This window comes from Panulirus ornatus, chromosome 11 (genome assembly GCF_036320965.1).
Source record: "Panulirus ornatus isolate Po-2019 chromosome 11, ASM3632096v1, whole genome shotgun sequence".
Taxonomy (NCBI): Eukaryota; Metazoa; Arthropoda; class Malacostraca; order Decapoda; family Palinuridae; genus Panulirus; species Panulirus ornatus.
The window spans coordinates 19,404,447-19,422,129 of record NC_092234.1 but is presented as its reverse complement, the minus strand read 5'-3'; the positions used below and the strand labels follow the sequence as shown (position 1 = coordinate 19,422,129).

The following is a 17,683-nucleotide window of genomic DNA, read 5'->3' as shown; positions in this document are numbered from 1 at the left end:
TCTTTGACTCAAAGGATGGTGTCCAAGAACTGAAATGGAGTGATAACCATTTTATTTCTGTCTCATTGCACATTAGGCCTAGATGACTCATATGCATTGCAGCCTTAACCTTAAGGTGACTGCCATATGTTTGTGAACTGAGGAAAGCCTATGTAATTAACTTTAATTTTGAATATTTTTCTACTTCCCAGGTTGGGCTGGATGTGGATGCTGCAAAGACACGATGGCGCAACTCACAGGCTAACCCCGGTCCCAATGCCAAGATGGACACCTACCGAGAGGAGCTAGAGGAGGCAGAAACCAAACTGGATCAAACACGAGTGTGTGTCCTGCTTTTATATTCACTTGATGGCTGCGTAATTTCTCACCTTCGAGAGAGCCTTATGAATATCTGAGAAAGTGTATGCTTCATATGGGCTTAAAATACTGTCACCCAAAGAGTGAAGTGTATTCATGAGGATTCACCTTCTCTGACTAACTTAAATCACATCAATGTGTTCTCTGATATCCCGGAGTGGATGTAAGTTGGTATCTTGCAGCTGATAACCACCATCAGTTCACGTGTTCTTGGTAGTGCAGTTCCCTATCGATTTTTGTGACTTACTGTGGCTTGCAGTCTATGCTTTCTCTTATTAGGGGATTTACTATGAAACAGTTTGTAATTGTTTTTAGAATTTGGAGAAGATATTGGTGAAATAGATTGAAAGAGTTCTGGAGGGAGTGAATTGGGGGAAGAAAGCATGGAATGGTGTGTGTGAGGGAGGCATGTAAGGACAGGGATAAGTGGAGATAGTGGTTCCAACAATGTTTTCTGGTTGCGAGGTGTGGGCTATAGATATAGTTGTGCGGAGGAAGGTGGATTTGCTGGAAATGAGATGTTTGAGGACGATATGTGGTGTGAGGTGGTTTGATCGAGTTACAAGTAATGAAAGGGTAAGAGAGATGTGTGGTAATAAAAAGAATGTGGTTGAGAGAGCAGAAGAGGGTGTTTTGAAATGGTTTGGTCACATGGAGAGAATGAGTGAGGAAAGATTGACCAAGAGGATATATGTGTCAGAGGTGGAGGGAACAAGGAGAAGTGGGAGACCAAATTGGAGGTGGAGAGATGGAGTGAAAAAGATTTTGAGTGATCGGAGCCTGAACATGCAGGAGGGTGAAAGGCGGGCAAGGAATAGAGTGAATTGGAACGACGTGGTATTCCGGGGTTGACATGCTGTCAGTGGATTGAACCAGGGCATGTGAAGCGTCTTGGGTAAACCATGGAAAGTTGTGTGGGGCTTGGATGTGGAAAGGGAGCTGTGGTTTCGGTGCATTATACATGACAGCTAGAGACTGAGTGTGAACGACTGTGGCCTTTGTTGTCTTTTCCTAGCGCTACCTCGCGTACATGTGGGGGAGGAGGTTTTCATTTTCATGTGTGGTGGGGTGGCGATGGGAATGAATAAGGGCAGACAGATTTTTTTTTTTTTATTTTCCAAAAGAAGGAACAGAGAAGGGGGCCAGGTGCGGATATTCCCTCAGAGGCCCAGTACTCTGTTCTTAACGCTTCCTTGATAACGCGGGAAATGGTGAATAGTTTGAAAGAAAAGAAAGAAGTATGAATTATGTACATGTGTATATATATGTATATGTTGAGATGTATAGGTATGTATATGTGCGTGTGTGGAGGTGTATGTATATACATGTGTATGTGTGTGGGTTGGGCCATTCTTTCGTCTGTTACCTTGCGCTACCTCGCTAATGCTGGAGACAGCAACAAAGCATAATTAAGAAAATAATAATATATGATAATGATAGTTCAAAATAGCATGAATGGAAATAAAGTTTATATAAAGAAAAATGATGACTGTAATTCTAGATATGAATATAGCAACAGACACTTGTTGGTGACACGTTAATTCATTCTATCTGTCTGTATCTGTGACACCTGTTCCCTTCAAAAACTTCCCTGGTGGGGTGGCTTTGGCAATAGAGTTTTCATAGCTAGTGAACTCCAATGCTGCTTCTTATCCTTTAGTGCCTCATCCTTAAAGGGCACTGGCAGAAGGCCAATCTAGCACAGTGTTTGCAAAGGCTCCTACCTAATGTTCCTTCTTACCTCTACCTAATGTTCCTACATTCTACCCAGTGTTTCGTAAGCCAACAAAAACAAAAGCTTTTGGTTTCAGCTAAAATTGAAGTCCCAAAAGAAAGCTTTAGTTTCAATACCTTTGGGCCCTACAAAAACTGAACAGAATCATTGTGCATGAATTAGAATAAAAGTCCCAAAGTGAATCTTTATTTTGATGACTGTTGGGCCCTGTAAAGGAAGAAAAGAAAAAGCCTATTGTCAGCTAGAATAAAAGTCCCAAAGTCAAGCTGTACTTTGAAGACCCGTGGGCCTGGCGAAAACTGAATACAATCGTCTAGTATTAGCAGGAATGAAAGTCACTAAGTAAAACTTTAGTTTGACAACCTGTGGACATCGTTAAAGCTGAATAGAATCACCTGGTGTTAGCTGAAATAAAAGTCCCAGAAAGAAGCTTTAGTTTAACAACTCTTGGACACCAAAAACTGAATAGAATTGTCTGACGTGAACTAGAATATAAGCCTTAAAGTGAATCTTTACTTTGAGGACCATTGGGCTGTGCAAAACTTCAATAAAATAGCCTGGCATCAGTTAGAATAAAAGTCCCAAAGTCAAGCTTAACTTTGACTACTCATGAGCCTAATAGACCCTGAATAAAAGCATCTTGCATTAACAACAGTGATAGTCCCAAAGTAAAGTATTAGTTTGACAACCCATAGCCCTTGCAAAAGCTGAATAAAATTTTTTATATTTATATATTTATTTTGCTTTGTTGCTGCCTCCCTCATTTGCGAGGTAGTGCAAGGAAACAGACGAAAGAAATGGCCCAACCCACCCCCATACACATGTTTATACATACACGTTCACACACGCAAATATACATGCCTATACATCTCAATGTACACATATATATACACACACAGACATATACATATATACACATGTACAAAATTCATACTGTCTGCCTTTATTTATTCCCATTGCCACCTCGCCACACATGGAATAACATCCCCATCCCCCTCGTGTGCGAGGTAGCGCTAGGAAAAGACAACAAAGGTCCCATTCATTCACACTCAGTCTCTAGCTGTCATGTAATAATGCCCGAAACCACAGCTCCCTTTCCACATTCAGGCCACACAGAACTTTCCATTGTTTACCCCAGACGCTTCACATGCCCTGATTCAATCTATTGACAGCACGTCGACCCCGGTATACCACATCGATCCAATTCACTCTATTCCTTGCCCGCCTTTCACCCTCCTGCATGTTCAGGCCCCGATCACTCAAAATCTTTTTCACTCCATCTTTCCACCTCCAATTTGGTCTCCCACTTCTCCTCGTTCCCTCCACCTCCAACACATATATCCTCTTTGTCAATCTTTCCTCACTCATTCTCTCCATGTGACCAAACCATTTCAAAACACCCTCTTCTGCTCTCTCAACCACGCTCTTTTTATTTCCACACATCTCTCTTACCCTTACATTACTTACTCGATGAAACCACGTCACACCACATATTGTCATCAAACATCTCATTTCCAGCACATCCACCCTTCTGCGCACAACTCTATCCATAGCCCACGCCTCGCAACCATACAACATTGTTGGAACCACTATTCCTTCAAACATACCCATTTTTGCTTTCGGAGATAATGTTCTCGACATCCAAACATTCTTCAAGGCTCCCAGGACTTTCGCCCCCTCCCCCACACTATGATTCACTTCCACTTCCATGGTTCCATCTGCTGCCAGATCCACTCCCAGATATCTAAAACACTTTACTTCCTCCAGTTTTTCTCCATTCAAACTTACCTCCCAATTGACTTGACCCTCAACCCTACTGTACCTAATAACCTTGCTCTAATTCACATTTACTCTTCACTTTCTTCTTTCACACACTTTACCAAACTCAGTCACCAGTTTCTGCAGTTTCTCACATGAATCAGCCACCAGCGCTGTATCATCAGCGAACAACAACTGACTCACTTCCCAAGCTCTCTCATCCCCATCAGACTTCATACTTGCCCCTCTTTCCAAAACTCTTGCATTCACCTCCCTAACAACCCTATCCATAAACAAATTAAACAACCATGGAGACATCACACACCCCTGCCGCAAACCTACATTCACTGAGAACCAATCACTTTCCTCTCTTCCTACACGTACACATGCCTTACATCCTCGATAAAAACTTTTCACTGCATCTAACAACTTGCCTCCCACAACATATACTCTTAATACCTTCCACAGAGCATCTCTATCAACTCTATCATATGCCTTCTCCAGATCCATAAATGCTACATACAAATCCATTTGCTTTTCTAAATATTTCTCACATACATTCTTCAAAGCAAACACCTGATCCACACATCCTCTACCACTTCTGAAACCACAATGCTCTTTCCCAATCTGATGCTCTGTACATGCCTTCACCCTCTCAATCAATACCCTCCTAAATAATTTACCAGGAATACTCAACAAACTTATACCTCTGTAATTTGAGCACTCACTCTTATCCCCTTTGCCTTTGTACAATGGCACTATGCAAGCATTCCTCCAATCCTCAGGCACCTCACCATGAATCATACATACTTTAAATAACCTTACCAACCAGTCAACAATACAGTCACCCCCTTTTTTGATAAATTCCACTGCAATACCATCCAAACCTGCTGCCTTGCTGGCTTTCATCTTCCGCAAAGCTTTTACTACCTCTTCTCTGTTTACCAAATCATTTTCCCTAACCCTCTCACTTTGCACACCACCTCGACCAAAACACCCTATATCTGCCACTCTATCATCAAACACATTCAACAAACCTTCAAAATACTCACTCCATCTCCTCACATCACCACTACTTGTTATCACCTCCCCATTAGCCCCCTTCACTGAAGTTCCCATTTGCTCCCTTGTCTTATGCACTTTATTTACCTCCTTCCAGAACATCTTTTTATTCTCCCTAAAATTTAATGATACTCTCTCACCCCAACTCTCATTTGCCCTCTTTTTCACCTCTTGCACCTTTCTCTTGACCTCCTGTCTCTTTCTTTTATACATCTCCCACTCATTTGCATTTTTTCCTTGCAAAAATCGTCCAAATGCCTCTCTCTTCTCTTTCACTAATAATCTTACTTCTTCATCCCACCACTCACTACCCTTTCTAATCTGCCCACCTCCCACGCCTCTCATGCCACAAGCATCTTTTGCGCAATCCATCACTTCTTCCCTAAATACATCCCATTCCTCCCCCACTCCCCTTACCTCCTTTGTTCTCACCTTTTTCCATTCCGTACTCAGTCTCCCCTGGTAATTCCTCACACATCTCCTTCCCAAGCTCACTTATTCTCACCACCCTCTTCACCCCAACATTCTCTCTTCTTTTCTGAAAACCCATACAAATCTTCACCTTAGCCTCCACAAGATAATGATCAGACATCCCTCCAGTTGCACCTCTCAGCACATTAACATCCAAAAGTCTGTCTTTTCGCGCGCCTGTCAATTAACATGTAATCCAATAACGCTCTCTGGCCATCTCTCCTACTTAAATACATATACTTATGTATATCTCGCTTTTTAAACCAGGTATTCCCAATCACCAGTCCTTTTTCAGCACATAAATCTATGTTCTGGAAGGAGGTAAATAAAGTGCGTAAGACAAGGGAGCAAATGGGAACTTCAGTGAAGGGCGCAAATGGGGAGGTGATAACAAGTAGTGGTGATGTGAGAAGGAGATGGAGTGAGTATTTTGAAGGTTTGTTGAATGTGTTTGATGATAGAGTGGCAGATATAGGGTGTTTTGGTCGAGGTGGTGTGCAAAGTGAGAGGGTTAGGGAAAATGATTTGGTAAACAGAGAAGAGGTAGTAAAAGCTTTGCAGAAGATGAAAGCCGGCAAGGCAGCAGGTTTGGATGGTATTGCAGTGGAATTTTTAAAAAAAGGGGGTGACTGTATTATTGACTGGTTGGTAAGGTTATTTAATGTATGTATGACTCATGGTGAGGTGCCTGAGGATTGGCGGAATGCGTGCATAGTGCCATTGTACAAAGGCAAAGGGGATAAGAGTGAGTGCTCAAATTACAGAGGTATAAGTTTGTTGAGTATTCCTGGTAAATTATATGGGAGGGTATTGATTGAGAGGGTGAAGGCATGTACAGAGCATCAGATTGGGGAAGAGCAGTGTGGTTTCAGAAGTGGTAGAGGATGTGTGGATCAGGTGTTTGCTTTGAAGAATGTATGTGAGAAATACTTAGAAAAGCAAATGGTAAAGTGTGTGAGAGAAGAAAGTTAAGAGTAAATGTGAGTAAGAGCAAGGTTATTAGGTACAGTAGGGTTGAGGGTCAAGTCAATTGGGAGGTAAGTTTGAATGGAGAAAAACTGGAGGAAGTAAAGTGTTTTAGATATCTGGGAGTGGATCTGGCAGAGGATGGAACCATGGAAGCGGAAGTGGATCATAGGGTGGGGGAGGGGGCGAAAATTCTGGGAGCCTTGAAGAATGTGTGGAAGTCGAGAACATTATCTTGGAAAGCAAAAATGGGTATGTTTGAAGGAATAGTGGTTCCAACAATGTTGTATGGTTGCAAGGCATGGGCTATGGATAGAGTTGTGCGCAGGAGGATGGATGTGCTGGAAATGAGATGTTTGAGGACAATGTGTGGTGTGAGTCGGTTTGATCGAGTAAGTAACGTAAGGGTAAGAGAGATGTGTGGAAATAAAAAGAGCGTGGTTGAGAGAGCAGAAGAGGGTATTTTGAAATGGTTTGGGCACATGGAGAGAATGAGCGAGGAAAGATTGAGCAAGAGGATATATGTGTCGGAGGTGGAGGGAACGAGGAGAAGTGGGAGACTAAATTGGAGGTGGAAAGATGGAGTGAAAAAGATATTGTGTGATCGGGGCCTGAACATGCAGGAGGATGAAAGGAGGGCAAGGAATAGAGTGAATTGGATCGATGTGGTATACCGGGGTTGACGTGCTGTTAGTGGGTTGAATCAGGGCATGTGAAGCGTCTGGGGTAAACCATGGAAATCTGTGTAGGTATGTATATTTGCGTGTGTTGACGTATGTATATACATATGTATGGGGGTGGGTTGGGCCATTTCTTTCGTCTGTTTCCTTGCGCTACCTCGCAAATGCGGGAGACAGCGACAAAGCAAAAAAAAAAAAAAAAAAAAAATCTACAAGCTCTTCACCATTTCCATTTGCAACACTGAAAACCTCATGTATACCAACTTTTCCCTCAATTGCCACATTACTCACCTTTGCATTCAAATCACCCATCACTATAACCCGGTCTTGTGCATCAAAACTACTAACACACTCATTCAACTGCTCCCAAAACCCTTGCCTCTCATGATCTTTCTTCTCATGCCCAGGTGCATCTGCACCAATAATCACCCATCTCTCTCCATCAACTTTCAGTTTTACCCATATTAATCTAGAATTTACTTTCTTACACTCTATCACATACTCCCACAACTCCTGTTTCAGGAGTAGTGCTACTCCTTCCCTTTTTTTTAATGTTAGCTAAAATAAAGTCCCAAAAGGAAGCTTTAGTTTGAAGACCTTTGGGCAATGCAAAACTAAGCAGAATCACCTGGCTTGAATTAGAATATAAGTCCCAAAGTTAATCTTTGGTTTGATGACTCTAGGGCCCCGTAAAAGCTGAAAAAAAAAGAATAACCTGACATCATCTAGAATAAAAGTCCCAAAGTCAAGCTTTAGTTTGAAGACCCATGAGCCCAGCAAAAACTGAATAAAAGTCACTAAGTGAACCTATAGTTTGATGTCCCAATGGCATTGTTAAAGGTGACGAGTAAACTGGCATTCACAAAAGGAAGCTTTAGTTTCAAGACCTTTGGGCCATGCAAAGACTGCATAGAATCATCAGGCATGAACAAGAGTAAAAGTTCCACAGAGAATTTTTAGTTTGATGACCCTTGGGCCCCGTAAAAGAAGAAAAAAAGAAATAGTCTGTTGTCAGCTAGAAAAAAAAGTCCCAAAGTCAAGCATTATTTTGAAGATCCATGGGCCCAGCAAAAACTGAATACTATTGTTTAGCATTAGCAGGAAGAAATGTCACTAAGTGGAACTTTAGTTTTACGACCCATGGGCACTGTTAAAGCTCAACAGAATCAACTGGCATTAGCTAAATGTCCCAATTAGAAGGCTCTTTAGAAATCATGTAGGCTGGCAAGTAATCCAGCTATAATCTCACACAATTTTGGTTCAAAGGTGGTGTTTGTGCTTATTCCAACATCAACACTCTTGTTGCATGCCTCAGGGACCTCGAGTCCCCAAACTTTGATGTAATTGTGGCTCAAAGTCTGTCTCCCAACTACCACTTTTTTCCTCTGTTTTGCTTATTGTTCTCATGTTTCTACAAATTTTATATCTTTGTTTGACTATCTAAACTTATGCCATGAGAATGTGATATCCTCTCTCTCATGTAAGTCGAGTAAGTTAGTAAGTTAGGGCAAATTATCTCCCACCCTACCAATATTCCTGACTGCTGTGACCACTCTTTTAATATTCTGTTTTTTTTTTTCTCCTGTTGTCCATCCTGCTGCAATTACACAATCTCACCCCAACTAATTAGTTCCTCTGATCACTCTCCAATAAGTGTATCTGTTTTAATGGAACCTCCCCTTCCAGCAGCCTCTTCTAAGCATGAATACTGGCACCAGAACAAAGTTGACCGGGATAACTTACGTATCTTTTTTTCTGACTTTCTTTGGGCAAATTACTGTTTTATGTGGTGATGCTTCCATGATTCTGTTTCCGCCAAATACATAGCAGAAGTTATTCTTACGAGAATGGAAGTATGTTTCCCTCTTCCACCAAGATGACCTCTTTGTGAAATCCATGGTTCAACCGTTCCTGTTCTGAGGTCATTCAGTCAAAGGATCAAGCATACAGGGCTTAAAAACTTTCTTTCCACTGACCCACATTCAGTTTTTATCCCTTCTTGTAATCACTGCAAGCATGTTATCTGTGAGGTAAGCTTTTCTTTATTCAAAGGAAGTGCGATAACCTATCTTCATCTTCCACTGATAGGTCTTTCTGGTCTTTAGCTAAGAGCATCTCAAACAACTTCTATCGCTTTGACTTTGCTTCACTTTTCTGTTGTGACAGTACTATATCTATCTCTTCTGTAGACGAAGCAACTTTCTTTGGTTCCTGTTTCTCCTCCAATTCCACTTTGATTGACTCTAATACCCCCCCCCCCCCCCCCCCCAAGTCTTCTTACTAATCCAAAGCCCCTCCACATAATTTTTTTTTGACTGTCCGAAATGCTCTTCTTTCTCTGGACGCCAGCAAAGCTTATGGTCCTGATGGCATCCATCCTTTTGTACCGGTAGAATGTGCCTCTGAACTTGTACCTGTATGTGCTCGTCTGTTCTGTTTAAATACCAAAATTTTCCCATCTGCTTGGAAGCATGCATTGATATATCCTATCTCTAAGAAGGGTGACCATTCTAACCCCTCTAACTATCATCCTATTGCTTTGACATCTACTATTTCTAAAGTCTTTAAATCCCACCTTAACTCCTTAGACACTTCGAAACTCACAATCTTCTCTCTGATTACCAGTATGGCTCTGTAAGTAGAGATCCACTGGTGATATTCTTTCCTATCTTACTAATGTCTGGCCATCATCCCTGAAAGATTTTGGGAAGTCATGTGTGGTTGTTCCTGACTTAAACAGTTGCTCCATACATAAACAAGATTTTTACAGGGTTTGGTATCTGGGTCTCATCTCTCCTAAGCTCCCCTCTTTTGGCTTCCCACCTTCACTTTGCTCCTTCATATCTAGCTTCCTCTTCTGCTGATGTATTTCTGTGGTTGTTGATGTATCAGCCTTTCCCCTTTTTCTCCATCAACATTGGTGTCCCTTAACATTTTTCCTGTCCCCTACACTTTTTCTCCACATTTTTCAATGATTTTCTCTCCACAAATAATCAAATGCACTCATATGCTGAAGACTTGATACTGCATTCTGCCACATCCTTCAATTCTGCTTCTTCTTCTCTCACTCAATCTGCTTCTTGTCTTGACACAACTTCCTCAGTAAACTTGACAGGATATTTCGTAAGGGTAGACGAAATCTAGTTAAATTTAATGCCTCAAAGACCTAGTTTCCTGCCCGTCTCTCTTTTGAAAACTCTTCACAACCATCATCATTCTTTTGACAGGTTCTGTAATTCTGCCTCTTGACTCAATACGCATATTTGGTACTGCTGTAACATTCACCCTTTCTTGGGAACCCTACATTATGGGGATAGCTAAATCTGCCTCTTAAGAAACTGGGAGTCCCATTTATATGCCAAAACTTCTTTTCTTATGAACAGTTGCTCCATTTATACAAAGGGTTGATTCGTTCTTGTATAGAGTACTGATCTCACATCTAGGGTGATTCCAACTCTGCATCCTTACTTGACAGTGTTGAGATGAAGGCGGTCCAACTTATAAACTGTCCCAGGCAAACTTCCAAACTTGACCCTCTTGCAGTAAGCTGCAATGTTGGTTCACTTTCCTATTCCATAGTTATTACTTTGGTTTTTGCTCCTGAGAGCTGCCTGCTTGTTTTCCCCCACCACTAGCTAGACCACACAATACTCAGCAGGCTGCTGCCTTATGTGATTACTGAGTGGCCATTGACAACTCAGGGGTGAGCCGTTTTGATAACTGCTTCTTTCCCTACACCTTGAAACTTTGGAACTCTCTACCTTGATGTGGACTTATGTCCGTGACATAGGGGTGGGGTTAAGGGTATTGCATTGAAGGTTAAGAATAACACCACAGGGTTTCACCTGATTAATTTCAACCCTGGTTATTAGATAAACATCAATGGAGCACTATAGCTGGCATTTATTGAAGTTTTGCTTATTATAGTTGATAGCAAAGAAGAATGTGTCAGAATGATCCACTTGGTCATTGATGTTTGTTACATGAAGCAGGTTTCACTTTTTCATACTTGTCTGCTGTTTCCTGCATTATGTAGTACTAGGAGCAAGCAAAGAATGTCCTTATTTTCTCAGATCTGCTCTCTAGGTCTTATATACTGGTGTAATGTATTGAAACTGAAGCCTCCTATCGACACTGTCCACAGACCATTCTATGGTTTCCTCTGGCCACTTCATGTGTCCTGGTTCAGCCCACTTACAGTTTTTCACCCCTTGTATACACATCGCTCCAGTTCTCTGTATCCCTTGCATACCTTTTACCCTTTTGAATGTTAAGACCCAGATGATTCTAAGCCTCTCTTACCCCATCCTGCCGTGTGTCCTCCTAGTAGCTCTTATCCTCTCCATGCGTTCAAAATCACTGCTTCCCTAAATACATCCCATTCCTCCCCCACTCCCCTAACCTCCTTTGTTCTCACCTTTTTCCATTCTGTACTCAGTCTCTCCTGGTACTTCCTCAAACAAGTCTCCTTCCCAAGCTCACTTACTCTCACCACTCTCTTCACCCCAACATTCTCCCTTCTTTTCTGAAAACCTCTACAAATCTTCACCTTCGCCTCCACAAGATAATGATCAGACACCCTTCCAATTGCACCTGTCAGCACATTAACATCCAAAAGTCTCTCTTTCACATGCCTATCAATTAACACGTAATCCAATAACGCTCTCTGGCCATCTCTCCTACTTACATACGTATATTTATGTATATCTCTCTTTTTAAACCAGGTATTCCCAATCACTAGTCCTTTTTCAGCACATAAATCTACAAGCTCTTCACCATTTCCATTTACAACACTGAATACCCCATGTATACCAATTATTCCCTCAACTGCCACATTACTCACCTTTACATTCAAATCACCCATCACCAGCCATCTCTCCTACTTACATACATATATTTATGTATATCTCTCTTTTTAAACCAGGTATTCCCAATCACTAGTCCTTTTTCAGCAAATAAATCTACAAGCTCTTCACCATTTCCATTTACAACACTGAACACCCCATGTATACCAATTATTCCCTCAACTGCCACATTACTCACCTTTACATTCAAATCACCCATCACTATAACCCGGTCTTGTGCATCAAAACTACTAACACACTCATTCAGCTGCTCCCAAAACACTTGCCTATCATGATCTTTCTTCTCATGCCCAGGTGCATATGCACCAATAATCACCCATCTCTCTCCATCAACTTTCAGTTTTACCCATGTCAATCTAGAGTTTACTTTCTTACACTCTATCACATACTCCAACCACTCCTGTTTCAGGAGTAGTGCTACTCCTTCCCTTGCTCTTGTCCTCTCACTAACCCCTGACCTGACTCCCAAGACATTCCCAAACCACTCTTCCCCTTTACCCTTAAGCTTTGAGCTTCGTTTCACTCAGAGCCAGAACATCTAGTTTCCTTTCCTCAAACATACTACCTATCTCTCCTTTTTTCTCATCTTGGTTACATCCACACACATTTAGACACCCCAAGCTGAGCCTTTGAGGAGGATGAGCACTCCCCGCGTGACTCCTTCTTCTGTTTCCCCGTTTAGAAAGTTAAAAATACAAGGAGGGGAGGGTTTCTAGCCCCCCGCTCCTGTCCCCTTTAATTGCCTTCTACGACACGTGAGGAATGCGTGGGAAGTATTCTTTCTCTCCATCCCCAAAAGATGCTTTTGGCATGCTTGTGGCATGAGAAGCGTGGGAGATGGGCAGATTAGAAAGGGTAGTGAATGTTGGGATGAAGAAGTAAGATTATTAGTGAAAGAGAAGAGAGAGGCATTTGGACAATTTTTGCAGGGAAATAATGCAAATGAGTGGGAGATGTATTAAAGAAAGAGGCAGGAGGTCAAGAGAAAGGTGCAAGAGGTGAAAAAGAGGGCAAATGAGAGTTGGGATGAGAGAGTATCATTAAATTTTAGGGAGAATATAAGATGTTTTGGAAGGAGGTAAATGAAGTGCGTAAGACAAGGGAACAAATGGGAACCTCAGTGAAGGGGGCTAATGGGGAGATGATAACAAGTAGTGGTGATGTGAGAAGGAGATGGAGTGAATATTTTAAAGGTTTGGTGAATGTGTTTGATGATAGAGTGGCAGATATAGTGTGTTTTGGTCGAGGTGGTGTGCAAAGTGAGAGGGTTAGGGAAAATAATTTGGTAAACAGAGAAGAGGTAGTAAAAGCTTTGCGGAAGATGAAAGCCAGCAAGGCAGTGGGGTTGGATGGTATTGCAGTGGAATTTATTAAAAAAGGGGGTGACTTTATTGTTGACTGGTTGGTAAGGTTATTTAATGTATGTATGACTCATGGTGAGGTGCCTGAGGATTGGCGGAATGCCTGTGTAGTGCCATTGTACAAAGGCAAAGGGGACAAAGGTGAGTGCTCAAATTACAGAGGTACAGATTTGTTGAGTATTCCTGGTAAATTATATGGGAGGGTATTGATTGACAAGGTGAAGGCATACACAGAGCATCAGATTGAGGAAGAGCAGTGTGGTTTCAGAAGTGGTAGAGGATGTGTGGATCAGGTGTTTGCTTTGAAGAATGTATGTGAGAAATACTTAGAAAAGCAAATGGATTTGTATGTAGCATTTATGGATCTGGAGAAGGCATATGATAGAGTTGATAGAGATGCTCTGTGGAAGGTATTAAGAATATATGGTGTGGGAGGCAAGTTGTTAGAGGCAGTGAAAAGTTTTTATCGAGGATGTAAGGCATGTGTACGTGTAGGAAGAGAGGAAAGTGATTGGTTCTCAGTGAATGTAGGTTTGCGGCAGGGGTGTGTGATGTCTCCATGGTTGTTTAATTTGTTTATGGATGGGGTTGTTAGGGAGGTGAATGCAAGAGTTTTGGAAAGAGGGGCAAGTATGCTGTCTGTTGGGGATGAGAGAGCTTGGGAAGTGAGTCAGTTGTTGTTCGCTGATGATACAGCGCTGGTGGCTGATTCATGTGAGAAACTGCAGAAGCTGGTGACTGAGTTTGGTAAAGTGTGTGAGAGAAGAAAGTTGAGAGTAAATGTGAATAAGAGCAAGGTTATTAGGTTTAGTAGGGTTGAGGGTCAAGTCAATTGGGAGGTAAGTTTGAATGGTGAAATATTGGAGGAAGTGAAGTGTTTTAGATATCTGGGAGTGGATTTGGCAGCGGATGGAACCATGGAAGCAGAAGTGAATCATAGGGTGGGGGTGGGGGCGAAAATTCTGGGAGCGTTGAAGAGTGTGTGGAAGTCGAGAACATTATCTTGGAAAGCAAAAATGGATGTGTTTGAAGGAATAGTGGTTCCAACAATGTTGTATGGTTGCGAGGCATGGGCTATGGATAGAGTTGTGCGCAGGAGGGTGGATGTGCTGGAAATGAGAAGTTTGAGGACAATATGTGGTGTGAGGTGGTTTGATCGAGTAAGTAATGTAAGGGTAAGAGAGATGTGTGGTTATAAAAAGAGTGTGGTTGAGAGAGCAGAAGAGGGTGTTTTGAAATGGTTTGGTCACATGGAGAGAATGAGTGGGGAAAGATTGACAAAGAGGATATATGTGTCGGAGGTGGAGGGAAGGAGGAGAAGTGGGAGACTGAATTTGAGGTGGAAAGATGGAGTGAAAAAGATTTTGAGTGATCGGGTCCTGAACATGCAGGAGGGTGAAAGGCGGGCAAGGAATAGAGTGAATTGGAACGATGTGGTATATCGGGGTCGACGTGCTGTCAATGGATTGAACCAGGGCATGTGAAGCGTCTGGGATAAACCATGGAAAGTTGTGCGGGGCCTATATGTGGAAAGGGAGCTGTGGTTTTGGTGCATTATTACATGACAGCTAGAGACTGAGTGTGAATGAATGGGACCTTTGTTGTCTTTTGCTAGCACAACCTCGCACACATGAGGGGGGAGGGGGTTGTTATTATATGTGTGGCGAGGTGGCGATGGGAATGAATAAAGGCAGACAGTATGAATTATGTACATGTATTTATTTATTTATTTTGCTTTGGCGCTGTCTCCCGCGTTTGCGAGGTAGCGCAAGGAAACAGACGAAAGAATTGGCCCAACCCACCCCCATACACATGTATATACATACACGTCCACACACGCAAATATACATACCTCTACATCTCAATGTACACATATATATACACACACAGACACATACATATATACCCATGCACACAATGCACATTGTCTGCCTTTATTCATTCCTATCGCCACCTCGCCACACATGGAATACCATCCCCCTCCCCTCCTCATGTGTGTGAGGTAGCGCTGGGAAAAGACAACAAAGGCCCCATTCGTTCACACTCAGTCTCTAGCTGTCATGCAATAATGCCCGAAACCACAGATCCCTTTCCACATCCAGGCCCCACACAACTTTCCATGGTTTACCCCAGACGCTTCACATGCCCTGATTCAATCCACTGACAGCACGTCAACCCCGGTATACCACATCGATCCAATTCACTCTATTCCTTGCCTGCCTTTCACCCTCCTGCATGCTCAGGCCCCGGTCACTCAAAATCTTTTTCACTCCATCTTTCCACCTCCGATTTGGTCTCCCACTTCTCGTTCCCTCCACCTCCGACACATATATCCTCTTGGTCAATCTTTCCTCACTCATTCTCTCCATGTGCCCAAACTATTTCAAAACACCCTCTTCTGCTCTCTCAACCACGCTCTTTTTATTTCCACACATCTCTCTTACCCTTACATTACTTACTCGATGAAACCACCTCACACCACACATTGTCCTCAAACATCTCATTTCCAGCACATCCACCCTCTTGCGCACAACTCTATCCATAGCCCATGCCTCGCAACCACATAACATTGTTGGAATCACTATTCCTTCAAACATACCCATTTTTGCTTTCGGAGATAATGTTCTCGACTTCCAAACATTCTTCAAGGCTCCCAGGACTTTCGCCCCCTCCCCTCCCCTATGATTCACTTCCACTTTCATGGTTCCATCCGCTGCCAGATCCACTCCCAGATATCTAAAACACTTTACTTCCTCCAGTTTTTCTCTATTCAAACTTACCTCCCAATTGACTTGACCCTCAACCCTACTGTACCTAATAACCTTGCTCTTATTCACATTTACTCTTCACTTTCTTCTTTCACACACTTTACCAAACTCAGTCACCAGCTTCTGCAGTTTCTCACATGAATCAGCCACCAGCGCTGTATCATCAGCGAACAATAACTGACTCACTTCCCAAGCTCTCTCCTCCACAACAGACTTCATACTTGCCCCTCTTTCCAAAACTCTTGCATTCACCTCCCTAACAACCCCATCCATAAACAAATTAAACAACCATGGAGACATCATACACCCCTGCCGCAGACCTACATTCACTGAGAACCAATCACTTTCCTCTCTTCCTATACGTACACATGCCTTACATCCTCGATAAAAACTTTTCACTGCTTCTAATAGCTTGCCTCCCACACCATATATTCTTAATACCTTCCACAGAGCATCTCTATCAACTCTATCATATGCCTTCTCCAGATCCATAAATGCTACATACAAATCCATTTGCTTTTCCAAGTATTTCTCACATACATTCTTCAAAGCAAACACCTGATCCACACCTCCTCTACCACTTCTGAAACCACACTGCTCTTCCCCAATCTGATGCTCTGTACATGCCTTCAGCCCTCTCAATCAATACCCTCCCATATAATTTACCAGGAATACTCAAGAAACTTATACCTCTGTAAATTGAGCACTCACCTTTGTCTCCTTAGCCTTTGTACAATGGCATTATCCAGGCATTCCGCCAATCCTCAGGTTCCTCACCATGTGTATATATGTACATGTGTATATATGTATATGTCTGTGTGTGTATATGTTGAGATGTACAGGTATGTATATTTTCGTGTGTGGACATGTATGTATATACATGTGTATGTGGGTGGGTTGGGCCATTCTTTCGTCTGTTTCCTTGCGCTACCTCGCTAAAGCAGGAGACAGCGTCAAAGCAAAATGATAATTAAAAACTTTCAAAATATCTTAACACAGTCTTTTCATCAGTTATTTTTTCTTGCTACCTTAATCTTAACACAGTCTTTTCATCACTATCAGTTATTCCTTGCTTGTTACCTTACCTCTCATGCACTGTCAGTCTGCGTATGATCAACCCTCCTCACACAGCTTATTATTTTCAGGTGTTCAGTTCCAACACATACACCCTTTTCCATTCTTTTGCTTTTAGGGTCACCTTGTGATTCACTTCAACTTTCATAGTTTTGTCTACCGCTATTTCCATGCTTATGAACTTCAAGCGCTTCACTTCCACCAGGTTGTCCCCACTCAAACTCGCCTTTAACCAACCTCTCTTGCCCCTTATCTGAATCTCATAACTTTACTTTTATTTATTATATTTATTTATTTTGCTTTGTCGCTGTCTCCCCGCATTAGTGAGGTAGCGCAAGGAAACAGATGAAAGAATGGCCCAACCCGCCCACATATACATGTATATACATACACGTCCACACACGTAAATATACATACCTATACATCTCAATGTACACATATATATACACACACAGACATATACATATATACACATGTGCATAATTCATACTGTCTGCCTCTATTTGTTCCCATCGCCACCCTGCCACACATGGAATAACAACCCCCTCCCCCCTCATGTGTGCGAGGTAGCACTAGGAAAGGACAC

At 42.3% G+C, this 17,683-nt stretch overlaps 1 protein-coding gene across 1 annotated transcript in view; it reads left to right on the top strand.

The window, feature by feature from the left end:
- The window catches only part of LOC139751129 (uncharacterized), a 248,865-nt gene that overhangs the window by 120,369 nt on the left and 110,813 nt on the right, over nucleotides 1–17,683 (top strand). Inside the window, exon 5 of the mRNA XM_071666228.1 lies at nucleotides 192–320. Within this exon, the coding sequence (XP_071522329.1) occupies nucleotides 192–320 (129 nt within the window). The remainder of the gene's footprint in view (nucleotides 1–191; nucleotides 321–17,683) is intronic.